At 51.3% G+C, this 20543-nt stretch overlaps 2 protein-coding genes across 2 annotated transcripts in view; both read left to right on the forward strand.

Moving 5' to 3' along the window:
* LOC103739600 (keratin, type II cytoskeletal 5-like) overlaps positions 1 to 3134 on the forward strand; it is a 10979-nt gene extending 7845 nt beyond the window's left edge. The window contains exons 5-7 of the mRNA XM_008840015.2: positions 472 to 642; positions 1255 to 1289; positions 2681 to 3134. Of these exons, the coding sequence (XP_008838237.1) occupies positions 472 to 642; positions 1255 to 1289; positions 2681 to 2904 (430 nt within the window). The 3' untranslated portion in view covers positions 2905 to 3134. The remainder of the gene's footprint in view (positions 1 to 471; positions 643 to 1254; positions 1290 to 2680) is intronic.
* A 3022-nt stretch (positions 3135 to 6156) lies between these two features.
* Krt82 (keratin 82) lies at positions 6157 to 16675 on the forward strand. The gene is made up of 9 exons (XM_008839984.1): positions 6157 to 6642; positions 8500 to 8708; positions 10977 to 11037; positions 11618 to 11713; positions 12057 to 12221; positions 14945 to 15070; positions 15627 to 15847; positions 15954 to 15985; positions 16440 to 16675. The coding sequence occupies exons 1-9, from the start codon at positions 6238 to 6240 to the stop codon at positions 16673 to 16675; spliced, it is 1551 nt and encodes a 516-aa protein (XP_008838206.1). The 5' UTR covers positions 6157 to 6237.
* The last annotated feature ends 3868 nt before the right edge of the window (positions 16676 to 20543 follow it).

Raw genomic sequence — 20543 nt, forward strand, 5'->3', positions numbered from 1 at the left:
TAAAAAAACAGGTAGGGCCGAGCCTCCACAGGTCATCCCATCATCCATGCCCCTGACTCAGGACAGATGTGGATCTGGGGTTAACTCAGCCCATTCAGACAGACGCCTCTCAAATAGAGGCCTCCTAGAAATGTAAGTGCATCCACCTGGGATAGGCCCTTTCCTCTGAAGCCACACATGGCCAAGCATGATTTGCTTTATGTACCTACCCCACTGCCCAGAGAAAGACCCCAGAAAGTGATTCTCTCATCTGGGGGACATCTAAATTATGAGGACTGAAAGCAACCTTACTTTTAAATACAATGATCCAGCTTCCATTGTATGATTTGCTTTATGTACCTACCCCACTGCCCAGAGGAAGACCCCAGAAAGTGATTCTCTCATCTGGGGGACATCTAAATCATGAGGACTGAAAGCAACCTTACTTTTAAATACAATGATCCAGCTTCCATTGCATTAAACCCATTTCAGGGAAGTATCCCTATTTTTTAACCTACTGGCTGAACTGGAGGAGGCCCTGCAGAAGGCCAAGCAGGACATGGCCAGACAGTTGCGTGAGTACCAGGAGCTGATGAACGTCAAGCTGTCCCTGGACATTGAGATCGCCACCTACCGCAAGCTGCTGGAGGGCGAGGAGAGCAGGTGGGCTACCTTCTGCTCCCAGCACAACCCAGACAAATGCTACCAGAATGTGACAGGATGCTACAAAAGCGACATGAGCCCCTCACTGCTAGGCCCCCAGATAAAAAGCCCAAGGTCAGTGGCGTGGGGGAAAAGCCAATGTTCCTTCAGAGGTTCCCTCCCTCAGCTGCTGCCGGCCCAGGCAGGGCCAGGTTCAAAACTGTGAGGAAGAGGTGGGCGGGACCAGGAGGTCACATGACCAGGAGTGGCAGGCACTAAGCGGAAACATTTCAGCTCAGGTCTTAAAACAAATGCAGGCACCCTCAGAATTGACCTCAGGGGAGGCACAACTCCCAGAGATGCCCTGCACACTGACCATCCCACTCTGCATTGTTAGCACAGATTCCTCTTCTCATTTCTTTGAATATTTTGACTTGATCCCTGGTTTAGGATTCCCTCTGCCTATTTGTGTTAGCTTCTAGAGCTCATGAGATGAATGTCAAGTTTGTTAAACACCGGGCCTGGCACACAGTATGTGCCCGGGACTGATGACTTCACATGCAAAGGACCCAGAGCTCTCTAACATTTCAGCAATGATTCTCTTTCCGTTCCCCCCCCCAACCCCCACCACAGGCTCACTGGAGAAGGCGTCGGTGCTGTGAACATCTGTGAGTAAATGTCTTGGGAAGACAGATGAATGGGGGGAAAGAGGGCAATATGAGCCACTAGCCTCACTAACTGGGATTTGGTGGCTAGAAAATGCACAACAGGGGCAGAGACACTATCAAGCCCCTCCCAGAGGCTCTGCGGAGACCCCTCTGTTCTTTGAGGGTTGTTTTTTTTGTTTTTTCCTCCCACTGAAATCAAGAGAACTGAGACCAAGAGTCTCCTGTTGAGATCAAGAGAACAAAAACAAGGAGCTTGGGGACTTTTCTCATTCTGGGAAAATCTCCTCAGATACTGAAGGGGACCCTTCATCCCTGGGGGTTGCAAGGGGGTCGGTCATATGTCCAGCCTGGCCCAGAGGATCCTGTATGGGGCAGGACTGCTCATGCAGCAGGGTGCCCTGCTCTCGGCTCTTCCGGCACACAACTAACAAAAACAGCTCAAAGGCCTGTATGTATAATTCAAGCAAACTAGCTGAGCAAGTAGAACAGTGATGTCTAGACCTGGCCTGGATTCCCAGGAGGAGACCTGGAGAGGGTGATTGCAGAGGGACTCACCTCCCCAGGGCTAAGGTCTGATGAAAAGCCTAGCATCTTCAGTGGCAGTATGGGAGCACTGTCCCGGTCATGGAGAAGAGAACCCTCAGGCCCTGACTAGGTCAGAGAATAAGGAGACCAGAACCTGTGGCCCACTAGAGAAAGGATCAGGGGGGCCCCACAGGAGAAGCAGATTTCCACAAGGAGGTCTAGCAATGGCTTCACATGCCTGGCAGGCTGGGAACATTGTTCACTCACAGGGCTGAGTTCACTGCTAATGAAGCATTGGAACAGATGCTAAACAGCTGTGGCCTAGCGATGAAGCTGCAGGGATGCCAGTACTTGGCAGAGGGGCTGCTCGTCTAGGTGGCTTTGGGGTCTGTCCTGATATAGGAGTCCAGGGCTCCCGCCTCAAATTGGAGTCTTATATCCCATCTAATGTGAGAGCCCCTGGAGTGGGGGGCGGGGAGAGAAACACAGTACAGGAGCCTAAGCCCTGGTCTCTGGCAGGGATGACCTTCGGCATGCCGCCTGATCTCTTCCCACCTCTCTCTCTTACACTGTAAAATGGAAGTCACTGAAGTGATGACGTCCCCTCAAGGGGACCAGTGCTATCACAGCTATGAAAGCTTTGAGAATCACAAAGCCTTGTATAGATGCTCATATTGAAGCAGCCAGTGACAGAGACCTTCAGTCAGGCCCACCCTGCCTCCTGCTTCCTCAGGAGCTGGCTGGCTGTCATCTGAGGTTTCTGGGGGCTTCCTGGAGCCAGGCACTATGGAGGAGAACAGGCTTGATGATGAGCCTCGGAGGGGCTCCTGACGACTGACAGTGTGCCCTATGCCTTCTCTCCACAGCTGTGGTCTCTTCTTCCGGGGGCACAAGCTACAGTGGAGGCGGTGGCCTTTGCATGAGTGGGGGCAGCTATGGAGGAGGTGGCTACAGTGGGAGTGGCCTCTGCTATGGCGGCGGAGGGAGCGGCAGCTTCAGCTCCACCAGCGGTCGCAGCGTGAGTGGCAGCAGTTCCAGCATGCGCATCGTCTCCAAGACTTCGTCCAGCAAGAAGAGTTACCGGAGCTAAAGTACTACCTGCCTCGGCTGCCGTCCCCAGCTCCCCAGCTCCCCAGCTCCCCAGCTCCCCAGCTCCCCAGCTCCCCAGCACTAAGGCCTGATGCTTAGCCCATGCCTACAGTCTCCAACAGGAGCACTCAAACCAGCAAGCGGTCTATGAGTTTTAAGGTCCCTTCGTCTGGCTTCTGCCTCCAAACAGGTCCCCCAGAGAGCTCCCCACCCACTCTTCATCTCAAAGTCTTCCAGGGTCCATTTCTACCCACACTGACTCAACTGCTTTAGGCTAGGCCTTTGCCCATAAACAGTGGGGGGCAGTGTGGGTGCAGCAAGTCTTTCTCTACTTGCCTGGCAACCACAAGAGGTTCTTGTTCAGTCCTTCAGGGGACCTTAGACTTGACCTTGGTGGCCCAAAGTCAAGTAAATTCTAGGTCAGAGTTCGCAAGTATGTTGTTTCTTCTTGTAGACAGGACCCCTCCTGCTGGGGCTTCAGACCAGGAAAACCCGTGCAGACCCTACTCCACACGCTGCCTTTCTCTCCCTTTCTTCTTCCTACCGAGGGTCTAGCTAGAGAACTCCCACCAGAGGAATATTTGAACCTTTCCCGATAGCCTCAACTCTTGATCATTCATACCACAATGGAAGAACTTGATCAAGAACCCCAAACTCCTCTATGACCTTTGGCTGCATTAAATTGAGAATCCTGAGGCAAACCAGTCTCAATTAAGCTGATGTTTGGAATTGCTTTCCCTAAACAGAAACATCCCAGTGAGGAGTGGGAGGCAGGCTCAGGTAGGGGGTGGGGATATCTCAGCCCAGGTTCCTGCAGAAGACACCCCTGAAGAAGAAATCCAATTGCCCTGAATGAAGCACTGTCTTCCGCAAAGCAGTGCTCAAGCCTAGACCTTTCTCCCTCTTTTCCTTGCACTAGCTGCATCTCCCTTCTGGAAAGTTCTCTTGTTTACTTTGTCCTTTCCACCTGCTTGCTCGCCTGCTTTTCTCTACTCATACTCCACCACCCTCGGGTCTCCTGTCTCTCGGGTCCTCTTTCCTCTCCTCTCCTCATTCTCTCCTTCCCACTCTGCCCACAACCTCTCTTGTTCAGCCTCCCAGCCTCTGAGGTGACTCTGGGCTGTGTGCACTACCTGTCTCTTCCCCTCTGTCTGCTTAGCTAGAAGGCAGCTCTCTAAGCCCTCAGGGCAGAGCATAGACTACAAGTTGGAGGAGAGAGGCAGCCCCTGCTTTGCTGGGTGGACACAGGGCCCTTCCAAGGTAGCAGAGGGAAAATGCAAGGAATAGGAAGGGGGATATGCATGAATCTTTTGGAAGCTGGCCTTCACCATGGTTTAGTCTGAAGAGCTGTAAACCCTCAAACGCCTGCTATGAGTTCAGGACCATAATGCTTACCCAAAGGCAATGAGGTAGCCTGCTGTCGTGCTGCATGTGAACAGAGTTAACAGCTTCGGAGTACCAGCCAAACCTTCCAGACTGCCCGTTTCTCTTGTGGCTCCTCTTATGCATGCCTGTTTCCTGGAATTGCTTTAATAAAATGTCATTGAGCACCCTGGGCCTTCACTGAATGTATCTTGTCTCATAGTTGTTGGCAACCTCAGAACTGGTGGGCTCTGGGAATCTATGCTTTGGACTGCCGTAAGTCCAGTAAACCATCCTCACCTCTGCTCCTGAGTCCTGGTCCCAGGAACTCAGCATGGTCACTGGGACCATCACCTGTCCTGGAGATGGCAGGAGGGAGGTGACTCCAGCAAGCCCTGTCATCTTGGCTCTGCCCACTGCGTGTCCCCATAGCAGTCTGCCCTTGGGTCAAGATTCTTGGCTTCACCATTTGCACCATTTCCTGGATCCGCCATCAGAATGAGAATGTCCTCCCTCACTCCGTGTACCAAAACCTCATCCCAGTAAAACCCCAGCCCACTCCACTGTTGCCTTCCAACCATCACTCAGTCTCTTAATTGTACCTCTCATTCTCAGACTCAAAGCCAAGGCTATGAAAGAGGGTAATGAAATGGCACAATTAGGCAAGAATTTCTAAGGCATGAGATAGCTTTGCATCCCACTCTATTGATCTACAGGTGGCAAAGCAAGGAACACACAGCATGTTGGGGGTAGATCTCCCATCCAAACTCAGGTTTCTGCCTCTGTGGTTACAGAGCACAGTGAAGACCAAGGGAACAGGCTCTAACCCCAGCCTTGTCACCAAAAAGCTCACCACCGTGCTCCTCACGTTCCTCATCACACTGTCCTAGGAATTAAATGAGATCATAGATGTAAAAGGCCCAGGGTGGTCTTGACATGTAGTAAACCCCTAATCAATGGTACAATATTACGGGCTTTTGATCTGGACATAATCTCAGTGAGGAAGGGCCAGGCCAATTTACCCAGCACAGGCTGCTCTGTGCAGGTGGATAGAAAGAAGGGAGAAGCTGGGGAGGGCTTGAGCATCTCCAAAGAGATGTGTCTGTGGCCTCTCGCTGGAAAGAAAGCCTGATTCCCGCATCTATCTGGAACGTTCCCAAAGACAACACCGTCTCCACGGGTATTCTCAGGTCAGAGTAGACTTCGTCCCCATGATGGAGGCTGCCATTGGCAGTGCTTTCCCTAGACCAGCCTGGTAGGGGTAGGAGACAGAGTATGGGAGAGAGCATTACTTCCTCTCCTGTCCCCAAGCTCGGCTCTCTCCCCCAGTCCCCGGAAGCCTCTGTGAATAAACAGGGGTGGGGTGGGGCCAGTATCTGTGCCTGGAGGACCCTGTGAGACAGCTGTGTGGAAGCAAAGGTGCTTCCTGTCCTGAGTTGGGTCAAGATACAGTCTGTGACAGGGAGGCTTTTTTCTCCTTGGGCAGTTCTAGGCTTGTCTGGGAGCCTAAGTGGGCTGGGGGGGGGTGGCGGGGATCACTAGGAATTCACTGAGACAAGCTCTAGCAAACAGAACATCTTCAATATCTTTAACCTGCCCTCGTAGCCAGGGAAGTTCCCTCCTGTGAAACCTCCAACTGTCCCTTTCCTGGAGGCTAAGCCACTGGATATGACACCCATATGTGCCTGGCTGGCCCCTTTCATGGTTCCCATAAACAAGGAACAAGGACAAATAGGATTTTTATGGGACCCCCCCCCCAGCACTGACCACTGGCTCCCTCTTGGTCTTTGCTGCCTTAATTATGCACCTTGTACCTACTAGCTTCCAATACCCCAAGCTCATAAACCTGATTTAGTGGTGATTAGGGGTTTGAACCAGTCCAACCCCTAACCCCCACCAGATAAAAGGGGAGAAGCCTTTCCACAGCTTGGTCAATCCTCCCCTCTAGGGCTCCATCTCTGCTTCTCCTGCCATGTCGTGTCGCAATTTCCAGCTGAGCTCCAGGTGTGGCAGCCGGAGTTTTAGCTCCTGCTCAGCTGTCATGCCCCGGATGGTCACTCATTATGAAGTGAGCAAGGGGTCCTGCCGGCCTGGGGGTGGTGGGGGCCTCCGAGCCCTGGGCTGCCTTGGCTCTCGAAGCCTGTGCAATGTAGGGTTCAGCAGACCCCGAGTTGCCTCCAGATGTGGCATGCCTGGCTTTGGGTACCGAGCGGGGGCCACCTGCGGACCTCCTACCTGCATCACCCCTGTCACCATCAATGAGAGCCTGCTGGTCCCTCTGGAGCTGGAGATCGACCCAACGGTCCAGAGGGTGAAGAGGGACGAGAAGGAGCAGATCAAGTGTCTCAATAACCGCTTCGCATCCTTCATCAACAAGGTAAAAAGCAGCGAGGGCAGGGTAGGGGGAGACCTGCTACAGAGAGCATTCCGGGTCTGTTTTATTTGAGGGGCAGGGAACCACTGGCAGTAGACAAACTGCTGTTTGTCCACTGGCCTCTTGAGCATTTCATGACTACTTGTCAGTGAAAATGTCTGCTTCGTAGTCCATATGCAAGTGTGTGTGCATGCATGTATATGTATTCACATATATATTCATATATATATGAAACAAGGTCTGCTATATAGCCCTGGTTGATTTGAAATTTTCTATGTAGACCAGGCTTACCTATACAGCATTACTCCTCCCCATGCTTCCCAAGTGCTTGAGATTACAACGAACACACCATACCAGGTCTCAGCCCTTGAGGTTTTTTTAGGGAGGGGGATTAGAATACTATCTTTGACAAATCATCAAAGTTGTCTGTCAAAGGGATTTCCAAAGCAACAATGAAAGGGATGACAAAAGACGCAGAGAAGTGAGCCCCCTTTCTCATAGGGAGTTAACAGTAGAACCACTTTCTGGGTGATTCTCAGACCTGAAAGGCAGGCTTGGATACCATGACCAACATATGCTATCATTTTTTAGGCCTGGGGTGATGAATTAGCGGAGCTCAAGGCACAAAGTGGTTATCACATCATGCATCTGCTCACCCCAAAACCAGAGCAACAAGAAAAGCCTTGGAAAGCCTTGAAAGGCTACAAGGCCAGGTGATGTGCTGCCTTTAAGAAGCACTGAGTCCCCACACCCCCAGAGAGGCTCTTAAGTCAGTGTCCATGCCAAGGGCTGAGCTAGTGTTTCTGGAACCCCCTAAGGATTAGGGCAAACATCCCTGGGCCAGAAGTCAGAAGTCTAGTCCTGGCAGGACCTACTCCTGCTACCCTGAATCTCTGTGCAAGCCACTCACAGCTCAGCCTCAGTCTTTGCTACTTGGGGATGGGGGAAGTGGGAAATAAAGGCAGGAGGATTAGAGTTCAAGGCCAGCTTCAGCTACATAGTGAATTTAAAGCCAATCTGGACTACATGAGACTCTGTCTCAAAACACAAAGCAAAAAAAAAAAAACCTTTCAAATAGAGCTGGTCCACTCCCACTGTGTTATTCTTAAAAAACCTTTCAAATAGAGCTGGTCCACTCCCACTGTGTTATTCTTAAAGTTCCTTAAGTTCTGGTTATAAACATTCCAACAAGGTGGTTCCTGGCCATCAACCTCTGTAAGGTTGGCAACAACCTCCTGTTGACATGGCCAGTAAGCAGAAACAGGGCAACATTCCTTCTGCTGCAGCTGTCTTGAGAGGCAAGATTTAATATGGGAAAGCCCACAGTAAGAGCTGCAAGCCGTGTGCTCTGTGCCTGTGACTAACCAGTGACCAGATCAACTTGTTCAGCTGTTCCAATCTTGGTTTCAGTTCACAAAAATAGAGAAGGTGAATCCATGTTACCAGGACCCAGGCTTCCCTCAGATGTGTCCATGCAGGAGTGGGGCAGGAGAGGTGGAAATATCCTACAGTGCTAGAACACAACCTTTAACCTGATCTTTTGCACTGAGTGCCCCAGGTCTCAGGCATCAGTCTTATGCTTATGTGCAGCTGTGACTATGACAAGGAGAGGCTTGCAATGGGGAAGAGACTTGGTCCAGGTCAGAGAGCTGGACGTGGGCTGCCCAAGACCTCTTGGAGCACACTTTCTCCACCCCAACTTGTACTACCAAAGTGGAAGATGGGAGTCCTCCAAAGTCCCCAAGGTTGAGGATACACCAAGACACATCCTCTTGGATGTCAGTCTTTTCAGAAACTGATGTGTTCCAAAGCGTGGTCTCCCGGTCCTTTCTGCATGGTGACATCCATTCTTGGTGGCAGGTGCGGTTCCTGGAGCAGAAGAACAAGCTGCTGGAGACCAAGTGGAACTTCATGCAGCAGCAGAGGTGCTGCCAGAGCAACATGGAGCCGCTCTTTGAGGGCTATATCTGCGCCCTGCGGCGGCAACTGGACTGTGTGTCTGGGGACCATGGGAGGCTGGAGGCTGAGCTCTGCAGCCTCCAGGATGCACTGGAGAGTTACAAGAAAAAGTAAGTAGGCTCTGCCTTCACTTGGAACTAGGGCAAGCTGCAGAAGTAACCCAGTTGCCTATAAAACAAGAAACCTGATGGTAAAACAATTAAGTAGAAGAAAGCAGCAACGTTATCATCTACATGTGGAAGCTCTGAAACTTGTGTCTTTTTCTTGATCTTTCTCTCTCCCCTGCCTGACCCAGGGCCTCGAAACCCCTTGCTATAAAACATGCTCTTTCACCTACCACTTCCAGAGCCTCAAGCCTCTGTTCCAGTTACCTCCCTGCTTGGCCTTACCTTCCCAATCCCTCTGTAGACCGAGAACTCCATCCTGGTCCCCCAGGACCTCCTTAGGGCTCTTCCCAACAAGATTTTTTGCCTTCTCCTCCCTCCACTTAATAAGCCTCCTCTCAGGATTTCCTACACCCATCCAGCTACCACAAGCCATATATTCTCACTTAGACTTCTCTGTCCCGTTGTGGGGTTCAGCTATCTATCCCATCCCATGCTCCCTCAGGACAGACTCTGAGCCTGCTTCCTAGCCTGGAGTAGGTGACTGATGTTACTGAATAACTACCAGGTAAGGAGCTCCCCGACATACAAAAAGCTGTGACCCAGAAAAGTTGCCTCTTTGTGGGTTCTGGTGAGTCATCCCTGGGCCCAGGGCTCCATGGAAATGGGAATGGGATGGGAGGATATGTTTCCATTGAGGAGAAACGGTGCAAGTAGACTGAGCCATAGTTCACAAGGGGTGTGTCAGTGGAGTGGAGCCATGGCAGGGGACATGATTGCTGTGTTATTCATTGCCCTTCTCAAAAGCAGGCACTGTACTGGGAACTGTGGATATTCTAGAGAAGGGAAGTGTAGCCTTATCCCTCAAGTTGCCCCTCAGCACACTCACCCTCAACACTTACATGGGAACAGCTACCATGCAGGACAGCAGAAAAGAGAGGAGACAAGGGGCAGAGGCATCGTTAGGCTTTGGGGGAGGCACCATAACGCTATGTTCTTGACGGATGTTTCTTCCAATAGCTGCCTTCTAAAAAAAGAGAATTCAAAACCAGGTATGGCGGCAGATACCTTGTAATCCCAGGACTCAGGAGGCTGAGGCAAAAGGATTATGAGTTCTAGGCCAGCTTGGGATACACAGTGACTTTGAGGCCAGCTTTAGTTATAGAGTGAGTCTCTGTCTCAAAAATGATTAATTTAATCAAAGAGAAGTCAGAGTAGACCTCAGGAATGAGGGCGAGATAACAGCAGGTGACTGACAGTTTATAGCAGGGGCAAAGGCCACTCCGTCTGCAGGAGCAATGCCTTCCTTGAGAAGACCATAGCAAGGTAAGATTAGGAGACCAGTTTGCAGCTCAGAATAAAATCTCTGAATTTTAAACAGGGGCCAGTAGAAAAATGAAGCCTGACTGACATGTCAACCACTACGGCTAACACTTTCATAACACTTGCCCCAGTCCAGGAACTGTCCTAAAGAATTGCAGATGTCAGCTGACTCACATGAACACTGAGAGGCAGGCCTGGGCTGCCCCTGTTCTGTAGAAGACACCATTGCAAATAATGAAACCCACAGCTGCCATCATCCACTCAGCTTGACCGGGCCTAGTGTATGACAGAATGGAGATTCAGACCAGGGCAGTCAGCTCCAGAGCTCTGCACAGGGCTGGGAAGCATTGGTCTACTAAAGAGAGATGGGCATCAGGAACACAGGGATGCTTTCATAGATCATCACTGCTTATCAAACTGAGTCACTCTAGCCAGGCTGAACCCTGACTCTGATTCTGCCTTGGGGACAGTGTGTGGGCTGAGGAGCCCCTAGGAAGCTGGTGGGGCTGGGCTACCTCTATGGTTTGGTGAGTAGGTAATTGCTACCTCTGGTTGCGGGTTGGAGCCAGACTTACCCTCCAGGCAAGGAAGAGGCACAGGGTCAGCTGGAAATCTCCCCTGGATTGCAGCCAGCTCAGAACCACTCAGGGAAAGATGATGGGCTTTCTCTAATTCCCCGAGGAAATGGCAAGATGAGGGGGGTTTCCTCTGCATGCGAGAGAGAATGAAGTAGCTTTGTGGAAGACTTCCTATAGGACAACTCACCACAGAGGCAGGCTGCTGGGAAATGGGAAAGGGTAGGCTTGAGAGGCAGCTATGAGATGCCCTGGTGACAAGTGTCTCTGGAGAAGGGAAGAACAGGAATGGCTTAGAGAGAGATCTGGAGCTTAGGCACAAGGACAGCCAGAACTGCCCCCAGAGGCCTCTTCCAGTCTCCACATCTTCCCACAGGTATGAAGAGGAGCTGTCCCTACGCCCCTGTGCCGAAAATGAGTTTGTTACCTTGAAGAAGGTGAGGGGTGCACAATGAGGTGACACCAGCCTCTACATTGGTGTCCATATGTGTTCCCAGTCCCTCCCCAATAAGCCTCTCTCCTTTGATCTCTTGTGTTGACCCTGCTAACCCTGGGAAAGAGGAAAGCCCCTCCAATCCCCCTTACGAAGCAGGGATTGGTCTGGCCTCTACACCCCTCCCTCAATTCACATGGCCATAAAGAGCCATGAATCCACCTGCCCAAGAGGCTGCCTGCCTACCAGTGTAGCTAATGCCAAGTCAGAAAAAAATAAACACTGACTCAAAGCCCAGGCATGGAAACAGCTACCCCGTTCCTCAGCTTAGAGCCTAATGTTTCCAGGCCCCTTTGCACAGGGGTTCTAGGGAACCTCTACCTTTCTCCCTCCCTCCATATCCTTCCCTGGGGGTCAGGGCCAGGTAGGGGTCCCATGGCTGGGCCCCATTCACCTGGGCTCAGTGAGGAGAGCTGGCTCCACACCTCTCTGGGCTGCCAGCTTTCCCAGAAGGTGCTTGGCTGGTGGTAGACATAACTTCACACACAACTGCTCCAAGTCATAGCTCTGTTACTGTGTTACAGGATGTGGACACAGCCTTCCTAGTGAAGGCCGACCTGGAGACCAACGTGGAGGCCCTAGAACATGAGATAGAGTTCCTGAAAGCCCTGTTTGAGGAGGTAATCACAGCCACATGACCTTCTAGATGGATGGTCAGGACAGTTCCAGGGGACAAGGGTAGGAAAGTACATCAATAGGAAACGCAGAAAGAGCGCCCCAAGCACTCAGAGAGCAAGGCTCCCCAAAGTCATATCATCCAAATCTGTGTGGTTCTTGGGCCCCCCTGGAAAAGTTCTGAGTCATTAGATGGGCAAGGGGCAAGGACAAGGAGCAGGTTGGAGACTGAGGGCCAGTTGGGAAAAGTGGGATCAGAGTCCTGGGAAAGTTAGCCATGGGAGGCCAATGCAGGCTCCCCTCACACTCAAACCCTCAGCACTCACTCCTTGGATCCGGTCTCCCCAGGAGATCGCCCTGCTTCAGTCTCAGATCTCTGAGACCTCAGTCATTGTAAAGATGGACAACAGTCGGGATCTGGATGTGGATGGCATCATAGCCGAGATCAAAGCCCAGTATGACGACATCGCCAGTCGCAGCAAAGCAGAAGCAGAGGCCTGGTACCAGTGCCGGGTAAGGCTGGGGTGCAGAGAGCCAGGACTCAGATTGGGTCCCAGAGAGAACAAGGGAAGAAGAAAAGATGGGGAGACAGGCCAAGGCAGAAGAGGGGACCCAGATGCTCTCTGCCCTGGGAAGTAGCTAAAGACTTAACAAAGCTGGCCCATGCCACAGCACTAAAGAACCCCATAAACCCCAGCACTACTGTTTCTACCAGACTAGGTCTCTGCAGAGCAAAAGGACCCCACAAACAGGCCAGGCCTGTCACCAGGTTGCCAGGTCCCCAGTTCTGTTTACCTCCAAGCTCACCAGAGTGTCTCTCTAAGCAGCATGTAATCAGTATAATTGGAGTTGATGGCAGAGAGGGCTCTGGGCTTCAAGGTGTGGGTGGAGGCCACTGGCTTGGGTGTTACTGGTGGTGGAGCAGAAATGGTGATTAAGGGTGCCCTAGAATTAATAATTAGGGGCTTGCTGGGAGAGCAAGGGGTACCCCCGGGGCAGCTGGATTTAACCAATCCTGTCATCTCAGCCTCACTGCCCCGTCTAAGCAAGGCACCGGGTATGTGCTCACCCACTGGCTCCCACATTCGGCAGCTGTGTTTCTCATATTCCAAATAGTGCTGGGAGCTGTAGATGCAGCCAACCAGCCCTGCCTTCTGGTCATTTTCCTTCTTAGAGATAGGGCCACTGGGGGACAGGTAATACACATGACAATGATGTATCCCCGTGGAGGGGATGAGAGAGGGTGACAGGCAGGAGTACTGTGGAGTGGGGCTATAGCGTAGCAGGAGAAGAAAGAGGGTGACACCCGGTTGTCCTGTCCTGAAGGAGCCTACAGCCTGTTGGGAGAGAAACATATTTTGTCCAGTCACAGCCTACTCTATGGGAACATTCAACTCCCACATTGCCAAGGGTGAGCAACAGACTTCAACTGAGGAGGAACACTAAATTGTGTCTAGAAAAACAGGGGCGTTGACATTTGGCCTGCTCTCGCAAGACAGGTGATGCCAGTAAGCAGAGTGGGGGGGAAGGATGTTCAGGCCTAGAATGCAGAGACAGGGAAGTGAGGTCCACAGAGGGCCGTGCACTGAGACTCCCACCCCTCTGTGGAGCTGTGCTAGGGGCTTTAGACTCAGAAGGAGCCTTGAGGGGCTGTAGCAAGCATAGGTAATAAACCCACCTGCAGCCAGTCCCATGACCCAGTCATTCCTCCGCCTTCTCCTCCAAGTGCTTCTGGTTAACATCTCTCAAAGAACACAAGCTCATTTTTCCATTCCCAAGTCAGAACCTCAAAGACAATTCTATATGTTAGGATTGTTTTAAGCTATGAGGGTCAGAAATCTGTAAAAAATAATTAAAGTCAATTCAGTTGTTTTTTTTTTAATCAGATAAAGTATAAAAATAAACTATACAGGGTGATGCCAGAGTTCTCTGAAGCCACCAGGGGCTCAGGATTCTTCTAACTTTCCACTCTGTCATCTCGAACACATCTTTTCATGAACACAGTTGCATTGTGTTGCCAAATAGCTACAACATCTCCAATATCACATACCTCTGCCAGGCAGGAAGGAGCACAGAGGTAAGGCATGCCAACTGAGTCATCCCCCATTTAAAGAGGTTTCCTAGAAGCATCCTCCCATGTGGTGTGGTGAGGCTGGGCACATGGTTCCTTCCCTGAAGGACATTTTCTGTCTCCTCCAGGACAGGGATGGTCTGATTGTTGGTGTCCTCTGAGCCACCCTCCTCCTTCCCTGTCTAAATCCTCACACCCATAACACCCCTGCCCCTGACTTATCTCCACCCACCACCTAGTACCGTCCTGTGTACTTCCTTGTGGTGCTGTCTGCCTCAGAAGGAAAAGGACCGAGGCAGAGCCGACTGGCTGTGCCATTCCCAGCTACATCAGCAGCTCCCGGCACTGAGCTTCAGCACATGAGGGACAGTAAACAGTTGCCGAATGTGGGAGCCAGAGGTCACAGGCTGGGAAATATCTATCAGGGTTCAGAGGCCTCTGTTTTAAGGAAGAGAAGAGTGAATATTTATCGTACAACCACAGGCTTTCCTACAGTAACAGGATAACAAGAGAGCCAAAGATTGATTTGTATTTTCTGTAGCTGACATCTTCCATCCACTATCAGAAAACTTGAAGTTGGCTAATTTTTTAAATCTATAAATGCTATGTGTGTGCTTTTCAGAAATTAGATTCAAAACATCACATTGTGGTTTTGTTTGGTTTGGGATTTGTCTTTGACACAGGGTCTCACTAAGCAGCCCTGCCTGGCTGACCTAAAACTCACTATTTAGAACAGGCTGGCCTTGAAGGCACAGAGATCCACCCACCTCTGCCTCCCAAGTGCTGAGATTAAAGATGTGTGCCATCATACCTGGCCCGTGTTCTGCTTTTGACCATTCAGCCCCAGGCTGAACATAGAACCTTCCAAAGTCAAGAGGGATGTGGAAAAAGGAAACGGCCCTCAAGAGAGTTCGGGCTCTGGGGCAGAAAGAGCTGGACCAGATGCAAAAGAAGGGGCTCTAGGAGCCTGAGGGACATAGACTCAGGGCTGCAGTTGAGAAAGGAATATGGACCAACCACACGAAGGCTCCAAATTGGTGGAAATTGGAAAAGGGCAGGGAAGCAGGATAAGAACCTAAGCTAGAAAGCCCCTAGAAAAGAGGCTGGGTGCTAAGAAAGGGGCTCATACCCAGTGCAGGCCTGGTCTCACTCTCTATCCCGGTAGTACGAGGAGATGAGGTTGACAGCCGGGAACCACTGTGACAACCTCCGCAACCGAAAGAACGAAATCCTGGAAATGAGCAAGCTGATCCAGAGGCTGCAACAAGACATTGAAACAGTCAAAGGCCAGGTGAGACTCCTAAACAGCCTGGGAGAGTCCATTGGAGGTCCACTCTGCTGCTGGGCAAGACAAGGCAAGACCGACCTTGCCTGTGAGCAGTGCGGAAAAGGGACAAGCCTGAGCTACCTCAGGTCACGAGAACAGGCCCTTCTCTACCAGCTGCCCACCAGCAGCACAAGGATAGGTGGCCTGCTGTCAGACAGGAAGTAGCAAACGGGTAGTCTTCAAACCCGGACTCTTATCCTGGGACCTGACCTCCAGCATGACTCTAGGTTGGTTACAAAACTAGACACACTCTACTCTCCCAGGCTGCTGAAGACCAGCCAGGAGCTAAAATCTTCTAGTCACAAAAACCCCACCACAATTATTGAACATATTGGAGAGGGAAATCTCTGATCTCCCTGGAGGAAGCTCCCTGTTGCCAGGACAAGCCAGGTGCACAATCTTAGGATAAAAGGCACAGCCAACTCCAGCCTGCAGGAACCACCACGTGTTTTAAGTTCATCTGTGGGTCCAGCTCAAAGCCCCAGGAGCCCAATGACGCCTTCCTATGCCCTCTCCCCAGCGCGGCAAACTTGAGGGAGCCATTGCCCAAGCAGAGCAGCAGGGTGAGGCAGCCCTCAGCGACGCCAAGTGCAAGCTGGCAGGGTTGGAGGAGGCTCTGCAGAAAGCCAAGCAGGACATGGCCTGCCTGCTCAAGGAGTACCAGGAAGTGATGAACTCCAAGCTGGGCCTGGACATCGAGATCGCCACCTACAGGCGCCTGCTGGAGGGCGAAGAACACAGGTAAGTAGGGGAACAGTCCGCAGTACCACCTCCTTATCGCAGTGAGGGCAGAAAGGAAGGTTCCCTTTGAGGCAGGTGCCTGATTTCTTTTCCCTCCTTTCCCCAGGCTGTGTGAAGGCGTCGGGCCTGTGAACATCTGTAAGTGACTGAGTCATACATCCTGGACTTTGTGTCTCAGGACTTGATCAACCAAGGTGGAAGCCCATCACACTCCAGCCGGCCCTCCTGAGCCTCCCACATTCCATGGGAAGAGCCTGTCTGCCATGGGCCCCGTGGGCTGGTAGAGAAGAGCTGGCAGGGTTGCTGGAAGGGTTAGCAGCAGGCTCAGGAGAGAAACACAAGACAAAGGAGAGTCTGAGAGGGGAGGCATCAGGCCGGGTCTCACCAGGACTGCAGGGAAAGGGGAAAGTGTGTGAGGAGTTTCCAAGCACCGAATGTGGCTAGACAGGGCAGACAGGGAAGTCAGCAGCTGGAATAGCTATCCTTGGAGGTGGGTGGCGGTGCTGAGAGGAGTGGCCTGGCTGAGACGGTTCAGTGGGCCCTGCAGAGCCACACAGGGTGGGGCCCTGAGCATGCCTTCCTTTCCCCACAGCGGTGAGCAGTTCCAAAGGCACCGTCCTGTATGAGCCATGTGTGGTGAGCACACCCATGCTGAGGACCGAGTACTGCGCAGGGACTACCAGCCTCCTCAGGAGCAGTGGGGGCTGCAGCGTGGTGGGCACCGGTGAACTCTACATCCCCTGTGAGCCCCAGGGGCTCCTGGGCTGTGGGAGCGGGCGAAGTTCCAGCATGAAGATGGGCTCAGGAGGCAACTCCTGCAGCCGCTAGTGTTAGCACCACCCCAGAGGCTGGAAACCCAGGGGGCAGGGCCCTAGACATCACGTTTCCACAGGGCTAAAGACCAGAACATTCTAAAACATTCCCTTCCTGACTGATTCCATACTGCCCTGGGATACCCCTGGGAACCGAGCCACCCTCAGATCCATCTTAATCTTCAAAACCACCATCCATGTAGTTGGGTGCAGAACCCAAGCTGGGCCCAGGGTGGGCGGGATACCAGAAAAGAGGTGGCATAGTTCCTGACACTGGGACTAGTGGCAATCAGTCCTAGTATGACCAAGAGAATGGCAATAGTACAACAGCTATCTCCCAGGTGAGACAGCTAAGTGGGCACTCCACAGTTCTGTTTTGTGGAAGGCTCCATACCACTTTCCTTACAAAGCCAGCCCCACCCTTCTACCCCATGCAAGCCTTCCTGTCTCCTTCCCTCTGGCTCTCAGGCCACCTCCCACGAACAGTGAACTCACAGCATGCATTATTGCAAATGTCAAAAGGAGACTCCCCCAAATCCCATTCCGAATTCCAAAGCCAAGTGCCAGAATTAGAACTTCAGGGCCACTGGGGTACAACTGGGGTCCTTCCAGCACACAGACTCAAGAGGTGATCTTTAGGCAGATTTCCTCACTTGGGTATGTCGAACTCAAACTATAAAAATAGCTCACATCAGCAGCTGATTGTGGAAAACACCTAGAACAAAGTGTAAGTACCCATGAAATAGTTACTGCACAGGCAGACAGTTAGGTGCTGACTTTGGTTAATGCAGTCAAGCCCCAGCCAGCCCACCTCTGTACATAGCCCACTTCCTGCTTCCTCTCCATTAGTTTCTCTAGCTTTGGCACTTTGGGGCTTTGGGTCCAGAGGAACATGGTTGCCCCTACAGTGGTGTGGGGTCTAGGAAAATGAGAAGATATTAGGCACATCTACAAACCCCACCTGCCTAGGGTTCAAGTCCTCTTTGAAGAGCCTCCGAGCTGTCTGATCCCAATAAACTGACTCTGTTCACACAACAATCAAAGTTCTTACCCTGCTTTGTTGGGAGTATGCAATGAAGCTGAGGGGACTCATGAGCAGCCTTCAGGGCCTAAGGCTTAGGAATGGAAATAAAAGGGTTGTACTCATGGTAAAACGGCATATGCCTGATATGGAAATGGCCTGAGGAATAAATATGACACCAGACAAATCACACCTAAAATATGCACATCCCACCCTCAGTTGCAAGACTCTCGCCATGTAACAAACTGCACATTCATTGCACACAGGTCTCTCCACTCCCTGCACATAATCTAGAGGAGGCCCACAGGGCCCCATCATGTCAAAACTGCATCCAACAACCCCAGGGCCATTCCCAGGGCCTGGGCATTCTCCACCTGGAAAAGCCATGAAAATGAGTGACATCCAGACTAAAAGGAGAACCAGGATATTCTACCCACCTCTCTTCAGTAAGAGAACCTCAGGATGTGTAGACAAGACTGAACTGCAGTTCTGCTCTGTGTGAGTCCCCAGTACCCTACCCTGCTTTCTTCACTGATCCCAGAAATAGCCCCTCCTAAAGGACTTTCTTCCCCTTGTGGTGCCCCCTGCTTGGGGTTGGGATGAGCCTCCCCTTCCCCCATCCAACAGCTCCACACAGAGCCTCCATCCTGTACAGAGCTCTGAGCTAGAGTCCTATGGTCCTGAGATGACCAAGCTGCCCTGTTAACCCCCAAGGAACTCTCGGCCAAACTGAGGAGACATAAATAATGATCCAGGAGGAGGAGAGCAATGAGACAAGTTACTAACTGTACTGGAAGCACAGAGACTCACAGGGAGGATGGCAAGACCACAATGTGACAGAAAGCCTGAAGATTTGGAGCACTATGCTCAAAGAACCCACTTACCCACTTTTCATTCAGGCAGTAGATATTTATTAAGCACCTGCTTGGGTCAAGCCACCAGATGCTGACAGCACAGAAGTAAAGGGCACAGCCCTGAAAGTACCAGTACTGAGGTGTGGTGAGAAGTACAGTGTGGCAGGGCCCGAAAAGCTCACATGTAGACTTATCTAGCCAATCCTCTCTTGGGGGTACCCAAGAGATATTAACATGTGTGTCCACACTAAAACCTGCTACATTATTCATAACAGCTAAAAGCCTCTGGAAACAACCAAAACATCCATGAAGAAATAAGCAAAACAGATCAACAAATTCGGCATAGTCACACAGTAAAATATTATTTTGTCTCTAAAATGGAATGGAGCGCTAATGCATGCTGCAACATGGGCAAACCTTGGGACCTGCAAGCTGAAAAACGTTTGTCATAGAAAACACTGATTATGTGACTCTACTCCTAGAAGTGCAATGAAAGTCCAGAATAGGGAAATCCAGAGAGACAGGGCGAATGGTGGTCGCTTAGGGCTAGCCAGAGATGAAGCTGGATCGGGGGAGATAGCTAAAACGTTTCTTTCTGAAATGGTGAAAATGTTCTATAATTGTAACGATTGCTGTGAACATCTGTGAATAGACAAGAAACTATACCAAATTCCCTGAACTGTGCTTTAAATAATCAAGTTGTGTGGTAATATCATTGTATTCTAGTGCTTTTAAGAGGGGAACACCCCCACCACCTTAACAGGAATACAGGCTTGGGACATTAACTCCAACAGTTGTCTTTGTCACAAATGTGGTTGAGTAGGAGACCATGGGGGAATGGACTTGAGGGTCCCACTTCAGTCATGAGGACTCAAAAGCCCTCCAGGAAGAACAAGAAGCAGGCAAGCCTGAACTTCTCCACATACTGAGAAGAACAGGGAACCTTTTCAGCTCAGACACAGAGATGTGTCTGTCCCTGTATCTGTCAAGCTCCCTGCTGAGTAATAACCCAGAGCTCAGAAACAGCGATACTCTGACCTGGAGTCAGCACCCTTTCTTTGAGATTTTTAATCCAAGGCAGGGGATTCCTATGGAGTTCCTGTGGAGTATTTGTTGGGAGGTTGGGGCATCCCTAAGCACCACCCACCCCAGCCATAGAGCCATAGTTCAGGCCTGGTTGCAGCTCAGAGGCTTGGGCACACCCGCTCAAGACTCCAGGGACTCCCCACCCCATGCTGTCTTACAGTAGTCAGGTCTCCCACCCCATGGGAAGTGATTCAGGGCAGGCAGAAAGTGCCTCCTGGTGGTGACCTGGTAGTTCTCATTTCATTGAACTCAGAACAGCCCCACTGGGTGTTAGGACACAGAAGGAATCCCCTGTCTCCTTAAGAATCTCCACTCTCAGCCCCTCACTGAGGGCCCCAGCAACGACAGGTGGGGAACAACCCACAGAGGTGTGAAGAGGATGGAAGGTCCCAGAACTGAACTTCATGTTCCTGTGTTTGCCTTCCCAAATGTCTCCCAAGCCTTTGACCCTTACCCTCCCCCAGATGTCAAGTGCTCCCTGCTCCAACATCCCCTCCCCAGCATCCTCTGTCCCCTGCCCCAATGGTCCTTCCTCACCAAGTCACTTCTGGGACCCCAGGCCCACCCATTGATGCCTCTCTTCAGCTGGAGTTACCCAGCACTCAGGAAGAAGCCCTGGGGCTTATATTGGGACAATATAAGCTTCAGAAATGACACCAGGAGGAGCTGGAGAGATGGCTTAGTGGTTAAGAGCACTGACTGCTCTTGCTGATGATTTGGGTTCAATTTCCCAGAACGCACATGGCAGCTAACAACCATCCATAACTCCATTCCCAGGGGAATTTGACGCTGTCTTCTGACCACAGACTTTGCACGACATGAGTGTACTGACTGCAAACAGGCAATACACACTCTCTCTCTCACACACACACACAACTATTTTTTTTTAATTAAAAAAAAAAGAAATGGCACCATGACTCTGG

This window comes from Nannospalax galili, unplaced genomic scaffold, assembly GCF_000622305.1.
Source record: "Nannospalax galili isolate Female #2095 unplaced genomic scaffold, S.galili_v1.0 scaffold979, whole genome shotgun sequence".
Taxonomy (NCBI): Eukaryota; Metazoa; Chordata; class Mammalia; order Rodentia; family Spalacidae; genus Nannospalax; species Nannospalax galili.